The sequence below is a fragment of the Crocodylus siamensis genome, chromosome 4, assembly GCF_052110815.1.
Source record: "Crocodylus siamensis isolate JL-2025a chromosome 4, ASM5211081v1, whole genome shotgun sequence".
In the NCBI taxonomy this organism is placed as follows: domain Eukaryota; kingdom Metazoa; phylum Chordata; order Crocodylia; family Crocodylidae; genus Crocodylus; species Crocodylus siamensis.
In genome coordinates this window covers 176523483-176543841 of record NC_143398.1, presented here as the reverse complement: position 1 = coordinate 176543841, position 20359 = coordinate 176523483, and the positions used below count along the sequence as shown (strand labels likewise).

The window sequence follows — 20359 nt, the reverse complement described above, 5'->3', positions numbered from 1 at the left end:
TCACCATGTTTTGTTTTGATTTTTTTTTTTCTTTCAGTGCCTAAACTTAATGCTGGAGAAATCTGGGTTACCAGGTTAGTTGTCTGTATGTTCTAAGGATATTTTTAGTACTGCCGCCTGGGGCCAGCAGCAGCCTTAAACTCTTCATGGCTGTGTAACAGCCTAAAAATAATTGCAGTCTGAATTGATAAATGGCTGAGAATTGCTGGGCAGTTACAGGAGTGAGGTGTAGAATGAAAGAAGCCACACAACAGGGGTGGGCATTGTTTTTGGGCAGAGTGCCAAAAACACCTGCAACCTCCACTTGGAAGATGTTGGTGTGCCAGGGGCAGATGGCGGGGCAACTGCCAGGGGTCCAATCCTTGTTTTGGCAGCACAGCCCTAGCCCCTTCCCTAAGGTGCGAGGTGCCAATCGAAGTGCCTTCACATGCCATGCTCTAGCATGTGTCCAGGGGTTGCTCAGTAGGACTGTGCGAAATTTCTCTGGCAGCTTCTTTTCAATGCTGTTTCACCTCGTTTTGAGTTCAAAACAGCAAAATCAAAACAAAATGAGGCAAGTTGAATTGTTTTGAAATTTTCAAAATGTTTTGAGTTTCAAAACTCAAGCTGGGCTTGCCTGAAGGGAAACAGAAACTTAAGTAAGGAGAGGGAGGGGGGAAGGTGGGGGAAGGAGTGCTCTCATTATTGACTATGTAGCTGGCCAGTGACTGTCAGTCATCCTTCTCTGAGGTCCCTTCCAATCACAGTGTTCTAGGGGAGGGATAGAAAAACTGCATAAAAGGAAGCAATGTTTGAATTGCTCTGCTTTCTGCCTTGGTGTCAGTGGAGTGAGGGCGCACCTTAACATACACACAGTGTCACCCACCCATGTCATGAGTTTTGCCTGTCAGCAGCCAGAGGTGCAGGGTCCCAGAACCCAGATTTCCCCTGCACCTATCTCCTTAACAGCTGTCGGACTTCGTGGCCGCAGCAGGGCATAGCAGACCTGCAGTTTTCACTGTCCTGTGCCCCAAGACGGACATAGTTCCACAAGCACCCATGTCATGAGTTTTTGCCTGTCAGCAGGCAGAGGTGCAGGGCCCCAGAAGCCCCTGCACCTATGTCCTTGAAAGCTGGCAGGCTTCATGGCCTCAGCAGGGGCTAGCAGGCCTGCAGCTTTCACCCTGCTGCGCTTTAACACGCAGTGTCACCCATGTCACGAGTTTTGCTTGTCCCCAGCTTGAGGTACAGTTTCCCCCAAGCCCCTGCACCTATCTCCTTGAAACTTGGGCTTCGTTGCCTCAGCGGGGCCTAGCAAGCCTGCAGTTTTGACTCGGCTGTGGCTTAACACACACACGTGACGCAAGTTTTTTGCTTTTGAGACTTTGAGGTGCAGCTTCCCTGAAACCTCTGCACCTGTCTCCTTGAAACTTGGCAAGCCTCATGCCCTCACAAGGGGCTACCATTCCTGCAAGTTTCAATCAAATCAGGCCAGAAAGGACAAAGTTATAGGCTGTTTCGAGCTTCCCCATAATAGCCTATGGGCAAAACAGCAAAACTGTTTTGACAAAACGGAACAGCAGTTTCAAACTGAAACGAAATTCAAAACGAAACGCTGTTCCATCAAAACGCAAGTTGAAATGGAACGGTGCCATTTCATGCAGCCCTATTGCCCAGCCCTTTCTTACAATCTCACTCTGATAAAGTTCAGCCTTTGTGTGACTACTCTTAAATCGAATGCATACTTTGTACTCTTATCTAAATAGGACAAAGATCACCCTTGATTTTTGTAGTCATACCCTCTTTTGATTCAAGAGTAATAATTAACATATTATGGTAACAGAACTACTGTATGCTGACACCATCTAGCATAAATTCTTCAGATCTTGGAGGCCATAATTTTTATATCATCAAATCTGTCACTTTAAAAAACTTAAGTGTGTGTGTGTGTAGAACAAACTTACCTGCAATAACATTTTAAAATTTTCACAGTGGAAACCTTTTTTTCTCTGTTGCTTTTTTTTGTTGTTGTTTTCTCCATGTTTGACAGTATTTTGTAAATCTGGCAGTTCTGTTTCCTCTCCACACTTATCTCCTTTTTAGGAGAGGTGGGAGTGGCAGTTCTTATAAATGCTCTTCTCATTGTCTAAATATGACAGTTATTTTGAAAACAGCAAAAACATTGCAGAGAACTGGAGAAAAGTAACACCTAAAGCTAATTTTATTTCTTTAAAACTTGTTGTCCCTTATAATTTCTTAGAGTTTACAAGTGTTGTGAGAAGTGTATGAATTATTGAAACTTACTAAAACTATGTTTACATATTTTGTAATCATATTTTTGGTAAATATTTTCATTGTTCTGATTTTGCAGGTGACAGCTGGCATTTGAGAAGGATTGACTGGTGCTATGAAGCTGGAGAGGCATTAAGTGAGGAAGTAAGAGGACCTATATTTTTACTTTAAAAACAAAAAACATTGTTTTTTATTTTTGAGGCATTATGTATGAACAAGCATGTATAGTGCTTCTAGGTCTGTGGTATGGTAATGACCACCGGTCCTTTAGCTTGGTGATGTATCAAGAGTGTGCTGTACATATATCTGTATGTCTTTTTATTTTCACTGGCTACTGTTAAGTGTCTTCCATACAATTTTTTTCTTGAAGTCTTGGGTTGATACATACCAAGAGGTTTGAGTTCCACTGATGAAAAGCAGGGAGCATTTTTAGTTAATGTACGCTTCATCGGAAATGAGAACTAGAGAGCATTAGTGCACACTAATGGTATCCTTGAAATTCAGGTCAGTAGGGAAGATTTTTACATTGGTTCAGATGAGCTGGCAAAAAATGGCTGAAATTTAGAAAACATTTGTGCACTCCTGTATGGAAAAACAAAGTGCTATAAGCAATGCACATTTAAAAAGGCTTTGCAAAAGTAAAACCAACTTGCTTAATAAAACACAACATGCTTTCTGCTCCCACAGAACGCCACTTTGAAAGAGGTCAATGTCTGCAATGGCGATACATTGGTTATAACTGAAGGGAAACTTCCACCAAAGGTAAAAGTCAGACTGCAGCATTTGGTGAGCTATTTTTAGTGGTTTACTACTTTCAGAATTTCTCACTCAGTCTAAAATTATTTTAGGGGATACTGTTAATCCTTTATTTGACTTTCAGTTTTGAAATAGTTCTGTTTATTCAGTTCAGCATTAGAACCGTTTTTAGTGAATGTACTCTTTTGACTCTTACAGACAAATCTGCCTCGGGACATTTGCATATATTTTTTGTTACGTCAGTGAGAAATTTAAATTAAATTCATTGGTATTCTCTTAGCATGTAAAACAAATGGAAAATAACCTAAAGATTTAGGTAGAGGTGCACTGATACATCGGTCCCATATCGGATCGGCACCGATATAGGGGAAATTGACAGTTAATCGGGGGCTTTTTGGCTGATGTGGCTGATAATGTGGCTGACTTTCAAATGCCCTGTGCATGCCGCTACCTCTGCCTCAGCCCCACTCCCTCCCTCACTGCAGGGGCCTCAATCTGCTCTCCAAACGCCCCTTCCCTCTCCCCCACCATTGCCTCTTCCCCACAACAGACTTAGCAGCTGGATGCTGTTCTATACACTGCTGGGCTGCATATCGGCAATTGGATCAGTATCAGCCGATTTATGGCTCATTAAAAATTGGCCACTGGTATTGGCCTAAAAAACTCTTATTGGTGCACCCCTAGATTTAGGAACTGTTCCAAAAGCACAAACCTTTACCCTGTTCTTTTCTCCTAAAAACCCTGGAAGTGGATGACTTTTGCTGCTTGTCTTTATAGGTCAGGTCTTATAGTAGGGGTGGGAGGAATTCCAAACTTGACGCCCTTCTTGGGGAATATGTAGTTAGAGATAAGTGGACTCCAAGTGAGGCAGGCTGTTGCCCGTTTCAGGCTCTAAAATCCATGTGGAAGCCAACAAACAGCAAGTTCACATCTCAGACCTCATATTGAAGTACATCTCTCAATGAAGGTGTGGCCACATTTTGTATCCGGTTATTCTCAAATGCATTTAAGCTGTGTAGAGCTTTTTGTAATTCTGCCATGACAGAGATGTAGGGAATAGGCCTACGTTTGAAAGAAGTAGTTGCAAAGTCCTGCTTAAATGTGAAAAGGGATATTTCATCCTATTTACTACCACTTCCTGATCATCTGAGACTACGTAGCCTCTGGTTAGGTTCCCAAAATGCAAAGCATTGTCACAAAAGATAGAAACGCTTCATCTTAAGACCAGATGTGGTCTTTGTCAAATCTCATCCTTTTTCATCACGTTATGTGAATTAAGTCTCAGCAAGCTAGTTCTTTGTCTGTCCACTGCCACAGGAGTACATAGAGTGTTAGTGATAGGACTGGTTTGTTACGCTGAAGACACTTGCTAGTGTTTCTTCACCAACCCTTTCAGGTGGTTTTGACGCAGGTAGAATGTGAGGTGATGTAAGGTGGTATCATAAATCAAGTCTTTTTACCCCAGATAAATTTTGGAGGGAAAATTAAACACTTCCTGTTGAAACACAAATGAACTTCACTCATTTTCCATATAACAAGTGGAATATTAAGCATTTTTTTCTCTCACTTTTTTTTGCAGGGTTTCCTGAAAGTACCCATCTGGTGGTATGAACCTTTGATTTACTATGGACATCAAGAGCCTATTCAGAACCAAGTGAATGGCGTGACCTGTAAAATAGGGGATTTGGAAGTATCTTCAGCTGGAAGTGAGTATGATCACTTTGTGAAAGGGACTATGTGCAAGGTCTGCCTGTGAGTGTGGAAGACTGGACTAAATTATCCAGGAAGATCTTTTTCTAGTTATAAATGTCTAGGCATGAAGGTTTCTGAGAATTTCATGAGCAGAGCTGATTGCCTTCATCAGTACTTGCTGGAGTTTTACTTGAAGGGCATAGGGCTTTCTCAGTCCTGGTTGTCTTCTGAAAACTTTAATTTCTTATGTAACCTCTTGAGTCTAAATCTCTATAAGCTGTTGAGAGAGACACAACTATGGTATGGGTTTTAATAGTAATGCATACATTGTTTTCATCCATATAAAATATATGCTCTTTTAAAACTAGTTAAAATCAGACAAAATAACTTAAAGTAGGGAAATCAAATCGGGCAGAGATGAAATGAAATAAAACCAGGAAACAGTGCAACTTCCCCAAAAAACAAACTTCTATTGAAGCTCCTTCTAAACTAAAATTTCCCTCAGTGCTGAACTTCTTGTGCAGAACAACATCCCTTTTTCCTTTTTGATTTATCTCTTTAGTGTCACTCTTGTTACTGGCTTGCACTATGTCTAAGATTCACTTTTCTTCTAGAATTTTTTGCTTGGTGTATAAGAAGGTGCATAGGCATTGGCAAAAGTTTCTTTCAATAGTTCTTGCTACTCTATACTTCCAACTTAATATTGCTAACAAGCATCACATCTTTTTACCTATATAAGATATGCAGCTGTAGCAAGCTTCATAGAATTTTTTCAGTTACAAAATTTCACTGAGGATACCATGTTTCATAGTTTCTAGGGTTGGAAGGGACCTGAGGAGATCATCAAGTCCAACCCCCTCCCGTGGCAGGAAAGAGTACTGGGGTCAAATGACCCCAGCGAGGTGTTCATCCAGCTTCCTTTTAAAGACCCCAGGGTAGGAGCCAGCACCACTTCTCTTGGAAGTTGGTTCCAAATCCTAGCCGCCCTGACAGTGAAGTAACTCCTCCTGATATCTAGCCTGAATCTACCCTCTGCCAGCTTGTGACCATTATTTCTTGTCACTCTTGGTAGTGCTTGGGGGAACAGGGACTCTCCCAATGCCTGCTGGTCCCCCTTGACTAGTTTGTAACAGGCCACTAGATTTCCCCCCCTACCCCGCCTCTTGTGGAGGCTGAACAGGTTCAGGTCCCGTAGCCTCTTCTCATAGGGCCTGCCCTGCCCCCTGATCATGCCAGTGGCCCTCCTCTGGACCCTCTCCGTGATGTCCACATCCCTCCTGAAGTGTGGCGCTCAGAACTAGATGAAGTACTCCAACTGCGGCCTGACCAGTGTCGCATGGAGGGGGAGGATCACCTCCTTGGACCTGCTGGAGATGCATCTGTGGATGCATGACAAGGTGTGGTTGGCCTTCCTGACTGCATCCCCACACTACAGGCCCATGTTCATTTTTGCATCAATAATAACTCCAAGATCCTTTTCAGCCTCTGCACAGACAGGAAGGGAGTTCCCCAGCCTGTAGGTTTGGTGCTGGTTCTCCCTCATGTTGGAACATTGTTGGATTCCTGTTTTCTGGTTTTGGACCCGATTTTAACATCCAGCAGTTGAATGGCTGGGCCATTTTATTTTATCATTTTCCATGACCTTTTTTCTATTTCTCAAAGAAAATATTTTTGTTAAAGGAAATGGGAGACAGTGCTTACCTACTCCATGTTTTAAGTAACTAGTTTAAGCAGTGCCTCCGGCATTTTTTGCATTGTTTCTACAAAGTCTTCACTTATGGCTCATAGTAATCTGTCAAACTTGAAATATTACAGTAGGCTGCACTCTTTCCAGTTTTGTATATAACCAAATGTATTGGAGAATGTGTATCAAATGCATGTAAATGCCTGAGGATGATGGTTAAGGAAGTACAGGGCCATGCACTTGACTGGCTTGATTATATAAGCAAAGCTCTGCATTTGAACACCAGATTGACAAAAGATTTATCTTTTGTATAGGTGGTGGGGAAAGGAGTTGAACTAAGTTTGCTTTAATGATATCTGTTCTATTTAAAGCTTCTTCAACGTACATCCAAACAGACATGAGGCTTTGTTACATGGGTGATGTAGAAATCTCTGGAGAAGCTTCTTTGGCAGATCTGAAGATTCAGGTTAGTGGCCATCCTTTGTATGTCACAGTGCTACTGTTCTTTCTAGAAGTAAGCTATATTAATACATATTTTTATTTCCTTTTCCCTTGTCTCCAGTATGTTCTGATATGGCATTTGCTTATATGCCATGTTCAGTGGTAAGTACCCGAATAGGTGACATGAGCATGTAGCTCACGCATTTCCTTAGTATTTTGTTTAGTGCAGTTGCCATTCTATCTATCACATGTCCCCAGCTGCAAAAAGCCATGCTGTATTTCATTTGAAATTTGATTCTTATGCCTTGTAGGCCTACTTTCTTGCTGTTGTAAAGTGATAAAGAGAATTGCACCTCTACAAACACTACCAAAAGAACCACTTTCCATTTCCACATTGTTCCTGTATTAGTTTTTGTGTTTTCATATGTTGAATTCAACAACTAAAGAAATGCTTTTTGATACTAAGAAGACCTGGTTATGTCATTTGAGAAGGTGCTGGGATTAGCTCCATTGGCTGGAATCTGAGGCACATTTGTATAATTATTCTGATGTTTTAGCAATCCTGGCCTTTTTGAAAATGAAAAAAATATAATACACTTTAAAAAATAAAAATTCAATTCTAGAAATGCATTATTCAGCCAATTGATTGTTCCATTCACTGCATGGGGGAAAGGTGATATCTTTAATTATGGTCTATATTAAATCTCACTATTTTAGGTGAGACCAGAGGAGCTTGGTCTTAACCTTAGTAAGCCTCTTATGACCTACTCATGTGGAAGGTGACGTGACATGAACGTGAGAGAAATCACTTGGGAATAAAAATACTGTGCATTTGATCCACCTTTGCAAAAGGGTAAAGGAAGCTTTTTCAGTGCTTGGCTGGATCAGTTTCTTTAGTCTAATTAAATTCAGTTATAAAACCAGAATACAAACAGGAGTGTTTTGAAAATACTTTTCAAAGAATGTCTAATTGTGTGTTGTGTACACTGAGAGAGACTGGGGAGGCAACTTGTCAGATAACCTGGACAGTAATATATGTCTGTCTTAAATTTTCTCTCTGTGTTGCTTATTACTTAAAGAATGCATGGAGAATAAGTCAACTGGATCTCATCATGTGGCATTTCTAAGCTTTTGAAATAAGGCTGGCTGCTAAAAATTATTTAAGAGGTGTTTGCTTTTTCAGGCCATGACCTTGCCATCCTTCCAGGAGTTCAGTGTCCCATCACCAGAGTTTCTCAGAGCCTGGACAGTGGAAAGTAAGCGCCCAGGCAAACTTTTACGAAACAACCAGCAACAACTCAAGTAGGTTTCTCATTGAACGCTCAACCTTCAGTCTGTTACAACGCTACATGAGATGGATTGGTGGAGAAATAAATCAGTTCAGTCAAATGTTAACAGAAAACCCATTCCTGGTAATTTCAATCTTGTGAGTTGAGTAACCATAATAAATTAGGTGGTTTATTTTAGTAACTTGAGGTCTCCTGATTGCTTTCAAGTGTTTATGGGTTGTGCTTATTTTTCAGATTTGTTGGAATGCAGTGTGTGCATAGTGTCCCCAGTAAAATTAAATAGCAGATTTGTGAATTGCAGTTCATGTTTTAAAATATGAAAATGTGTGTGTGATCTTAATAAATCTTATTTCTTTCTTTCCCAGTGAATACAAACTGGGAGGCAAAGCAGAAATTTGCATAGAACCTTTACAGAAAGAAGAGAGCCTTAGGTAAGTACTCTAGTACCTATTGATTATATTCTGTTGCTGTGCATTACAAGATGCAACTCAACCTCACAGTCCTTAAACTAGCATTTTAGATGCTGCAATCCTGACAGAAATATTGTGTGTTAGGAGACTTTTTATTTCAGATCCAAATTAATTTAGTTTTCCAGTTGAAAACTGTTTTTAAAAGTTTCTAATTGGGAGTGTCCTGGAAGCTTGACTCAAGATCTTTATTTTTTCTCCCCCTCCCCCTCTTCCCTGATCACAGCCCCAGTGACTTACTACTTCGAGTACAGATGTGCATACCTGGGGAGAGGGATTATTACTGCTCTGTGGATTTGCTGTGGGATACCTCCAAGGAATGCACAGCATTGGCACTGAGGCAGCGACTTGCTGCACATTATTCTCTTCCGGTGGATAAAATTGAAATTGCTAAATACTTCCCTGAGAAGTTTGAGTGGATGCCAGTATCTAGCTGGGTAAGTTTTGTAATGATAGACGTGCTGTTTTGGACCACAAAGACAGAAGCCACGGGTAGTTAGGAAACTATTTTAGTTGCCCAGTAGCTATTGTTTACATAAAAAAAAGAAGCAAATATATATATTTGGATACATGACTATTTCCTATCAGGGTGATTTGGAAAGTGAATGGTGCTGCTTACTCTTTAAGAGCCTGATCAGCAGGGATCCTGGCTTTCTCTGATTTAAAAATTTGCAAATTCTCTGATTTTTGAAAACCAAAAATCCATGATAAAAATTAAAGGCCCCCCCACAGCTCTCCCCCAGCGCTGATGATGATGCCTCACACTTCCCCCCTCCCCCCCACAGTCTCAGCAGCCCTCCTGATCCCCCTTGCAATAGCCCCCCCAAACCCACAGACATGCAGACAGACACTGACACCCACCCCAGCAAGTAAGTGTGTATGGAGGGGAAGGGGCGGGGCAGGGCAGGGGAAAGGGAAGGTGCTGTGGAGTAGATTAAGAAGGGGGGAAGTGTGCCCCGGTACCCACTCCCTGGAGCAGGGCCAGGGGGTGAGGGCAGGGATGCCACTCTGGGTCGCACACATGCTGGCCCGCCTGACGGGGTTCACACACGGAGGCTGCCACCACAACTTTGCCAGTGTACCCTTCGCTACCGTGCCATGGCCAACTGCATGGCTTTGTGGGCAAGTGGTGCAGGGCGCAGCAGTAGCAGTGTGGTGGCAACTACTGTGTGCGGGCCACGTACGTGCCACCCGGCTGGGGGGTGGAACGGGGGGCTTGCATGTAGTGGCATGCCCCACAACTGGCTGCATGGCTCCGCAGTGATGCACGGTGGTGGCGGCTACATGCAGGCTTCGGGGGGCTTTGCGGGCAAGTGCTGCCACCATAGAGCCATGAACTTCGCCCCTGGATCCTTGAGGTAAGTGGAGCTTGAAGGCTGTGGGGCAGGGATGGGGAAGATGGTTGGGGGCTGAGGGAGCAGGGGGTGCTGCTAGCCCCAGGTGGCACACTACAGCTGGGAGCAGATCCAGGGGGTGAGGGCAGGGGTGCCCCTCTGCGGGGGCGGCTTTGCAGCCAGCCGCCGGGCAGCAGCGGCAGTGTGGTGGTAGCCAGGTAGCACGCAGCCATCCCCACCACCATTCTGTGCTGCACCACTGCTGCTGGCTACACAGCTTGGAGCACGTCTCTGTGGCGGCAGTGGGAGGTTTTATACTCAGTGGCAGTCACCGCTGGCACGGGCGGCCCCACAGGTACTCAGCAGTGGCTGCCCATGCCAGCAGTGACTGCTGCTGCATACAAAACCTCCTGCTGCCACTGTGGAGCCGTGCTCGGAGCTGTGTGGCCAGCAGCAGTGGTGCAGCACAGAATGGTGGTGGGGATGGCTGTGTGCCGCCTGCCACTGCCACCCAGCAGCTGACTGCAGAGCGCTGGGCATAGCTCTGTGGTGGCAGTGGGAGGTTTTTTTAGGCAACAGCTGTCATCACTGACACAGCCCTCCAGGTAGGTGGCAGCAGCTGCTGTGTGTGAGCTTGTGCCATGTGTTCAACTTAAGATGCTGTACAAAATAGTCCCAAAGATGTGCTATATTAGATGTGGTCAACATCTTTGTGGCTGGCTTGTAATTTTATGGTAACAAGTTTGCTAAACATGTGGCACATTGCAGTTTATGACATGCTTAACCCTGTAATTATGCTGTAAATGTAATGTCTCCCAGGGGCACAGTAAAGCCTTTTGAGGTAGATAATGCGTATTGATTGCATAATAAACACATCTACCACCTATCATGTTATAGTAATTGTTTGTGTGATTGAACTGCTTCCCTGCTTTGTAGACATACGTGTTATTCCATGCTTAATTCTAATTCAGTTGGCATCTTATTATGTACAACACATCCTCAGTTATCTGATGGAATTTTTTTTCCTTTTTTGCTAAGTTGGAACTGTTGGCATTTTGTAATAAATTCTTTTCTTTTTAAAGTTACTTATTTAGTACAATATTACATCTTTACTTTTAAGTAAAGATCTTATTATAGCCTTACTGTACAGAAATTTGGAGCATTCATGCTCATCTGAATAAATTCCGCTATTTGAACTGCTTTTCAGCAGTAGTTTCCAAAGGGGTTTAGATAACCAAATGTATACCATCCTGGAGGCATGGTTTGCTTTTTCTTTTTTTCCAGACCATAGCTGCAAGGTTTGGAATTGTGGAAATTATGTAAAGTTCTGTATGGATAACATGAGATGAAGTCATTTCTCACCTTGCTATAAAACATATCCTGTAATTAAAGATCTTTAAAAAAATACACTTATAAATACAGTGTCATCTAATTGTTCTTAAGGTCAAAAAGGTATGAAGAGTATGTGTGTGAAGAGGAGAGATTACAAATATGGGGGAATATTTAATGTAAGTCCTAAGTTGTTAAGGGTAGTTGATGCCAGGAATTTTATGCCTTTAGAAGGAGAAACCCCAGCAAAGATCAGCTGAAGAATCTCCCTGAGAGATCAAAGCCATCTTGAGTATTGGACATGTGAACACTGATGCTTTTTTTTTTTTTCTTCTTTTCAGACCCAGCAAATTTCAAAGAGAAAAAGAAAAAAAAAACAGGAGAGTCTACACTCAGCACCCTATCACCTGAAAGATGGAGATATTATTGGTGTGAAGGTAAATTATTTTGGAATGAACATGATGATTAAAGTAACTTGGGTTTTACAGCCTCTAATGGTGCCAAATAAGTATTAATCTCTTCACCAGCTTAATGCCTTCATCTGTAGAGATCCTACTTATCCTGTCCATGATCTTGTACCTGCTGCAATAGTTTCCTTTTATCCTCTGAGACCTTTCCCATCTGTTCTCAGCTCATGCCTACTGCTATAGTTTCAGCTCTACAGACTTTTATCCAGTTCCTGTTACTAGCATTTGACAAGCACTCCTCAGAGGCTACTTAGTTGATCTGTCCTTACTAACAATGAATCAATATTTGTTATTTACTTATGGATGTGTCCTGCCCTATTCTGTAAAGGCCCTACCATGCATTCAAATTAAAGCTGGGTAGAAACCAGCTATAAAGTTGTTACATGTTTTCAAGCAGTAACTTTTGTAGCTGGTTCTGGATGGGGTGTGATAATTACTTTGCATGTGTAGCTGGTCTAAATGTATTGTGAGATTAACTAGTTAATTGCATAATGTATGTGACAGAGGACTAATTATGAACTGGAGAAATAATCGTAGGAGGGAAGAGGTGTGCATTCAAAAATAAAATCTGATTTCAAATTTAAATGAGTCCTTCACATTTTCCAGGGCAAGTATTAAAACTGTTAATTGCATAGTTTAAAAAATGAAAATTATTACTTGGAGGTAAACTGAACAAACTTGTTTGTTTGGGAAAGCAATATAAATAAGTAATGTAAATTTCAGGCTTCCAAGGAATAATGTCGCCCAGGTTTGTCATGGTGGTTAGGCCGTGAAGAAAAAGTGTTTATACTGGTATACTGTCAAATTCAGAAAGCCAACTGAAAAGCGGGTGGGTGTTCATTTTTTCTTAAATCCTTCAGATTCATTAAATCTAACTGGCTGTTGTAACGTTTGTAAATGTTTGGACAAAAATAAATTATCAATCAGATCTGGAACTGTGATGTATTATAGAATCGTAAAATACATTGGTGAACTTATTGTTTTCTGGCAACAGAATCTTTTACTTGATGACAATAAGGACTTCAGTACCATGAGAGATGATATTGGAAAAGAGAAGCTGAGGCAACTTGCTGTGGAAAAAAAGAAAAGGTATTCTACTGTTTGCATTTTTTTATGTTCTCAAACCTGTAAATGGTTTTGCCACCTTTCATAGGTTCTCTTACCTTGTTGTTTTGTCTGAGGCATAAGATGTTACTAAGGAAAGCCAGCATCCATTTTAGTTCTCTGTTCTGTTAGAGATGCAGGGGGCATAATATATAAAACAATGGACATTTTTTTCTGTGTATTCAGTATTGTGGACACCAGGACACTTCAACCTATGATACCTGGTTTTCCCTGCACTTGGACTTCTGTGCCAGAGTCTCTTTGCTTAGTTTGCTTACCCAAGATGCAGACTAGGGGAAAATCAGCCCTGTGATCACCTACACCACATTTTTAAAGACAATAACTGGGTACAATGTCATCTTTCCCAGGTGAAGTTGTAATCGGATTCCAATTAGCCTTGTTTATACATTTCTTAAGATAGTACTAGGGCTTACCACTAATATTACCATCTGATGTTTTCTATAGCAGGCAAGCAGAGCATTTGCAGAATGATGTTTTTTCTGAGGGAAAGGTGGCTCCTAAACATCGTAAGCCAGAAGTGGCTCTTTCAATCAATGTGGGAGTCTTCAGATAGCATCGTACAAGTGACTGCCTGAACCAACCTTGTCACTGACAAGAATTTGAATGGAGTACCTCAACTGGACCAGCAGAGGGATGGTCTTTCCCAAAGTGTTCTCATGATTCTGAGACAATTGGATATAGGATTCAAGACTACGCTAGAATTTTTTTAAATGATCAGACTTGGCGAAGTGCTTTATCATCCCTTTGTCAATGTGGTACTTACTCTCAGGCTAGGTGACTGCACTTTATCAAGGGGGAAACAAACAAACATATTATGTATTCTTTCAGCAAGTATTTTGTAACAACCTTACTTATTTTTATCTGACACTGATGTCCTGTACCATCACTACAGAGTATTTTCTCATGCAGTCATACTTCTGAAAGAAGACTTTTTGGCTTCACCTTTGACTACTAGAATAATTGGCGTTCTTAAATTTTGTTCACATACCTGATTGATAAACCTGAGCTTGTGTTCATTTAAATCAAATTTTGTTCATGGTTTCTTTTCTCTTGTTTTCTTCTGTCTCAGCCATCATCAGCTGTGTTGTGGTAGGGGTGGAAAGTGATTTGACAGTAGCCAAGTAGCAACTTTTTTAAAGCAGTTATGTTTCCGAGTTGTGTCAAGATAGCTGATATATTCAGCGCATGCAACATTTCAGTATTTTTGCTACTCTCTTATGCTGAAATATTTCAACTGAGCTTCAAACCAGAACTCTAGTTTTGCTCTAGAATTCTAGAGGAATTCTCTTTATTTGTCAGGAAAACAAAGAAATCAAGGGAATACTGAAATCAGCATTTGAAATAAATATGCTGAGTTGGCCAAAGGAGGAAGAAAATGTGTTTTAAAACATGTAAAAGCTCTAAAGCGTGAAATCCCTAGGAGAGATGGCTGCATGAGAGAAATACATTGCTTCTGTACTGTTCTCCTCTAGGTGACTCGTCCTTTCTCTGTTTCCATAAAGAATCAGGAGAATGTTTGAATGAATACTGTACTTCCTTCACTTACTCAGGAAAAAAACTTTATTGTAAAGGAGTAAAAAAATAGGAAAATATTTCTCTTCCGGTTTTGTGCAACTATTTGTACATTTCCCCCCCCGGTGATAATAAATTGGGTATGTATATATAGGATGAGCAATAGATGAAAGCTTCTAATACCAGCTAAGCACAGTTGTGTGAAAATCTCTTATGTATTATATTTGATAAGATGTCCATGGAAGGACTGTAATCTTAGTTGTTGGTATTTGAGGGCTCATGTAGATAACTGAATGATGAAACCACATTTTCCTACCACTCAGCTTTGGAGTCAGGCTCATCATTATGAATGAACTGATACATTTTCAGCTCATTTATTTAGAATACCTCTGTGCTTCTGACAGCTAAACACTTAACATTTCCTGACAATACATGCACTATAACTTGATTTGCAATCAGGTTAAGTATTTTCTTTGGAGATAAATAGCATTGGTTTAACCAACCAGTGAATTAACCAAAATACTTAGCAGAGCTTGAATCATTTGTAATCTAGAGTTTTTACATATTAAGTACTGTGGTGAGAATAGGAAGTATACATTTTAAAAATAACTGCATATCGTTAACTTGAACCACAATAAAGTGTTTGCCACATACTGTAACAAATTACTCTGGCTGGGGAAATTGATTTTCCCCTGCCAGTGAAGCCCACTGTCAAATATACTGCAAAACCTTGCTAAACTACACCAATGGTTGGAAAACCCATTGTAAATTAGTAAGGAAGTATTCAAGCCATTTTTTTTTTAAAGAAAGTGAAATTTTTTTTATAATACAGTATCATTGTCAAAATGAATAAACGTGGTATATATATTGTTAGAGTAATGTAGTAAATATTTTGTGTATATAGCTGTCTTAGTAGTAAACTGCTTCACTATAGCAACTATTTAAACTTTGAATGAGAAAATGGAAGATCCAACTTGTTGAGGTGTGTAGATTAGCAAGATTCTACTGTTTGAAATTTAAAAACTGACTGCTTCCCTCTAGGCACGTATTCAGCAAAATCTTACACACCTGCTTAACTGTAAAGCATGTGCTTAGTCCTCCTCTCTGCACATGGCTAAAATTAGGTAGGTTTTGAACTGCTTTCCTAAACTAGGTCATTTGTCAGAAAGGGAGGATGTTAATATTTTTCTAACGGTTCTGGTCTGAAGTCTTAGCTGAGTTGAATACTGTTGAATTAAGTAATCCTAGATTTATGGAATCAACTCTCTGACTTGGCTAAAGCCAAAAAAATGTTTATTTTTCTCAGACTGACCTAGCATTCCCTGATTTGTTTTCCTCAGCTGTCTCTCATTTTAACGTGCATTTTTATAAGCCACACTTTTCTGAAATTATTTTATGTAATGAGCACCAAGGCTAGACCTTGGTAAACATACATGCTTGCAAGCAATTTCATTAGTTCAGTTTAATTTGCTGATATTTTAATTACTCTGTTCCCATGTTGGATAAGTTTTGTTCTTCTTTTTTTCCACCTTCCTTTCATTAATGACTGAAGCCTGTACTTTTCAAAAGTTACAAGGCCTGGAAATTGCAGTACTAATTGCAAATATTTAAGTGGGTATTTTAGTATGTGCCTTTATTGAAGTGTAATGTAGCAATGAGTGCACTGAACTAATTTTGATTTTTTATTTCTAATGTTGGTTTGAGAGACTTCTCTTAAAGTCATTGTGAACCATTCCACAATGAGAGATTTTTTTGTTAAGGGGGATAATGCCTTTTTAAACTGAGTCTTCATGATTCTGCAGTTTGTCACTGTTGTTCTGACATGAGGAAAAGCTTTCATCTTTATTTTCCAAATGTACCTTAGAAACTGAATAAAGAATTGTTTATATATACAGTAAATGTTTCACTCCTGTTTTCTTTCTAACACAGTGTATGTACTAGATTACTTTCCTAAGCAAGCAAAAAAACTAGCTAACAAATAAGGGGAAGAAACTGAAGGAGGATCCAGAATAATGGCTGAAGAACTAAGCTCCTCTTAATCCGCTTTTCAACAAGTAATATAAATACTATAAGGAGGTGGGAGATTGAAAATAACTACTGAATCCAGAGTTAACTAAGTGAAATACCATACCATCTTAAAACTTCAAGGGTGATAGTGTCTAGATACTGTTATATGCATCTCTCCAAATTTTCAGACTAATTTTTTTTTTCCAGTAATGTAGCTTGGCCCATGTAGGGAAATGCCTAAACTGAGGTGTAGAGCTTTACTGTTCGGGGGTTTTTTTGTGGCAGTTTATGCATGAAGTGTCTTCTCATACAGATCTGACTGCAGGTTTGGGGTTTATGTTGCCATGTTATACTAGCAACAAGTACCATATTACAGTTTCCCAAACTTCTAAAAGTGTGATCTATCAACTTGACTACCCATGAATCTAGCTTCCTTTGTATACTCTCTCGGTAAGAATACATCCAGAGGAAAAAGAAACCATTCTAGCAAAAGAACATTACTTCGTAAGAATAAATCTTAGTCTTGTAGTTCGCTTGATCCCATTGCAGCACTAGTAAAACATCTAGTATGTTGTGCTCAGCTCTAGGAAGTACATTATGGAATGTTTGAGGTTGTTTTTAAGACCTGCTTCCAATTTGTTCTAAGGTTCTGGAAGAACTGACTTATTTGAGGTAAGGTAGTGCTGGGGGGCAGAACAGAGGTGGGCATAACTGGGACAGTGTGGCAACATTGACAAGGCGAATTCAGGCTGGATTCAGTAGGAATTTGATTCTGAGGCTTATCAGTGTCACAGGAGCACTGAGGTGTCCTGTGCCTTAGATAAGTGGAAGGAGAGATGTCAATCAACAGGGCAGTGCAGCTGCGGGTTGCTATAGCAACCAGCCGGTCAGGTGACTGGAAGGGGGCAGGGCCGGGCCCTTTATAACAGCTCAGGCCGGGGCCTAGCAGCAGTTCCCCTTTGGCAGCCGCAGGAGCCGCAGCTCTGCGGGAGAGCTGAGCAGCAGGGTCAATGATGGTGGTTTGGCTGGCTGCAATGATACAAGGGGAGAGAGAGAGAGGGAGAGAGACCGGACAGCGGTAGCAACTGAGAGTCAGCACTGTGTGCATTTGGATTATAAGCCGGTAGGCCTTTTGTTGTGTTGTAGCTGGCTGGCTGACTGCTTGGTTTGTTTATGATTATACTGGAGGACCGGGTGAGGCTGTAGGGGTGCAAGGAGGCCTCACGGGGGCTCCCCAGTAGCTTGGGGGTGCCCGGGCCACAGTAAGTGGTGCCAGTGTGGCACAGCGGTTTGCGCCGAGAGGTGGGGCAGCAGGCACGAGAGGCGCGGCACAGGCCCCAGAGTGGGGCAAGAGGCTCCAGAGAGGGCGAGGAGCGGCAGAAAAGCCACAGGACAGGCCCAGTAGGGCGCAGGTTGCAGCAGCGGCCCAGGGATGCCGGTATCAGGGTGCAGGTTGTCTAACCGGCCCAGGGGCGCTGGTAAAGGGGGCGACAGGCGCGTGACCGACCCAGGGGCGCTGGTAAGGGGCTGCCAGTTGGCGGGATAGGCCCAGGAAGATTGGAGAGGGGCGCCGGGGTGTGACAAGCCCCAGGAGCGCCAGGTGGGTGACAAGCCCGGGGTGCCAGAAAGGGGCACCAGGCAGGATGAGCCCGAGGGGCGCCAGAGAGGGCGCCGAAGGGCAAGGGACCCAAACAACATCCAGAGAACAGCTGTGAGGCTTGGGGCATGCTAAAGGGGAGGTAGGAGGCAACCATTGCCCTTAAGGCAGGGGGCGCTGAGGCACCCCATATGGAGTAGGGGGAGGAACACTCGCACCCAGGGGGATAGAGGCAACCTCCCATCTAAACTTATTACCATCAAAGACGTGGCGGGCGAGAAACCGAGGGTGCTGAGTCCACCTTAAGTGACGGTAGGGGGGCGCTAGGGAGTTCACGGCCGCTCCTAGGCCCCACACCCTCACAATCAGATTGTGGAATAGTTTTCCAAATGAAGCAATATGGTCTTAGCTGTTTGGGACACCTAAACATGTGTCTGGCATGTGTGTGGCAACGAAGTTCTGAAGATGCTTCTTCCTTTCAGCTCTAACTGATAAGTAATGCTGAAACATACTCATTAACATATGTTCTCTGATCAAAGCAAGGGAAGGATGGTGATAATTATTCAGTGTCACTCTACACTGTGCAGAGCACAAGTGAAAGAAAAGGAAAAATGGAGTTATCCATCAAAGATCTGCAAAATAGACTGGCAGTATGTTTCCTTCTGGTATTTCAACTAGAAGGAGCTTGTGAGTATACTGCTCTTTTCCCCACCCTCTTTGTCACATAAATTAGATGACTTAATAGATGTTCTAGGTATCTTTTCATAAAGAATTATGATCACCTTAAAAAATAAGCTGCAAAAAAGATTTTCTTGCCAATCTGTAACCTTTTATATCCTAAAGGTTGTAGTCTTTGGGGTAGGGACAGGGGGAGAGGCATTGTTTAATACATTTTAACTGAACCCCAAACTGATTTTAAAGGTACTTACTAATTTCAATGGCCATATTCCTATGGTGCTCAGGAGTGGGTAAACACCTGCTTTTGCTAAAATTCCCTTTCTAATCTGGGAAAACACACAACAAGTAAAAAATTGGCCTCAAACCATTGTGCTTCTTTCATCGCTTTCAAAAATGTTATTGGAATAAATAAATATTACTTGGCCCACTGATTTAATCATTTTTAATTTCCTGTGTGCCTTTAGTAAACTACAGTATTCAGTTAGCCATTCTTCCCTCTGTGCATTTTGAAGTCCTAATCCTATTTTCCATCCCTGCAACTAAGTGTCATCGATACCCTGATAGCATGCTGGCTTGACCTTCTAGGTACATGCATTGCTACATGGTGGGATGGAGCCAATCTTCCTTGCCCATCCACCAATTTGAATACTTCTATTTCTCCATTGTAAGCTAATGAATAGTCCTTCTAAAACTATCTCAATTATATCAGTAAATTACATAAATATATGAATTGTCTCCCTTTCTTTTACCATTGGTGCCGCATTCACTGTCGTCTTTCTCCATGCATTTTTCCAGGCTCACCCAGATAATATCCTTCTCTCTTTATGATTCCTCTTCAGTTCACTTTTTTTTTTTTCCACAGTGCCTCCAGAAAGCCAGGGGTCACTGGGTATATAACCAAATTATATGTGGATTTGGTAAGCCAACACCATACCACACAACTGTATGCCACAGAATTGTACTGTCATGGCTATCTTTTCTTATTGTTGATCATTACTTGCATCTAAGACTAAACAAGGGTTATCAAGGATATGGCCTGCAGGCTGGATCTAGCCCATGGAGCTGTGTCATCTGGCCTGCAGGGTTCCTCTAGGGGTCATAAATTAGGAGATGGAGCTCACTGCTAGATTCTGGGGTAAAGAGCCCCATTGGGGGTACATGTTGGCAGTGGCAGGGCAAATGTCAGCTCTGTGTGTCCCCTTGGCTCCCTGAACTGACATACCACTATTTACCCTGCTACCAAAGGTGGGTCCGGATCTGACTTGCAAGAAGTCTTGCAGCCTGGATCTGACCCAGTAGCTGAGAGTTTGACCCATCTGATGTAGACTATAAGTTGTTGAGGGCTGGGATTCCATGTCCATGGGAATGTTGTGGAGTCTTTGATTTTCTTTAACTTTTAAACACAACTGTAGTAAGCTTCTGTTTATACACATTAGTGTGTGATTAACACACATTCTTGGTATCTTCAAATGAACAAAGTTTAATTTTTAAAGAAAATGATATTTAAAGTACAGTTGGTTTTCTCTTACGGGGTTCTATCACTGTTTTAGGTTTTTAATTTTGAGGTTTAGCACAACTATGGCTAAAGAGGCACCTTGAGAAGACTTCTGCTTACTTCACTTGAGTATAGTTATAGTTTGTTGTATTGGGCCAGATCCCATCCTACCTACTGAGTGTCTAGCTGCAATCCTGTTCCAGTCCCAGCCTGTT

At 41.7% G+C, this 20359-nt stretch overlaps 1 protein-coding gene across 5 annotated transcripts in view; it reads left to right on the top strand.

The window, feature by feature from the left end:
- Window positions 1–16266, top strand: part of USP40 (ubiquitin specific peptidase 40) — a 48393-nt gene extending 32127 nt beyond the window's left edge. For 3 of the 5 annotated variants that reach the window (XM_090044974.1, XM_090044977.1, XM_090044978.1), the window contains 11 exons: window positions 38–74; window positions 2351–2415; window positions 2959–3057; window positions 4607–4733; window positions 6775–6869; window positions 8028–8146; window positions 8499–8564; window positions 8827–9037; window positions 11605–11700; window positions 12725–12819; window positions 13300–16266. In XM_090044974.1, coding sequence (XP_089901100.1) covers window positions 38–74; window positions 2351–2415; window positions 2959–3057; window positions 4607–4733; window positions 6775–6869; window positions 8028–8146; window positions 8499–8564; window positions 8827–9037; window positions 11605–11700; window positions 12725–12819; window positions 13300–13408 — 1119 coding nt within the window. In that variant the 3' untranslated portion in view covers window positions 13409–16266. Of the gene's footprint in view, window positions 1–37; window positions 75–2350; window positions 2416–2958; window positions 3058–4606; window positions 4734–6774; window positions 6870–8027; window positions 8257–8498; window positions 8565–8826; window positions 9038–11604; window positions 11701–12724; window positions 12820–13299 lie in introns of those variants that run through there. The other 2 variants (XM_090044975.1, XR_016441993.1) reach the window with 2 other exon arrangements.
- The last annotated feature ends 4093 nt before the right edge of the window (window positions 16267–20359 follow it).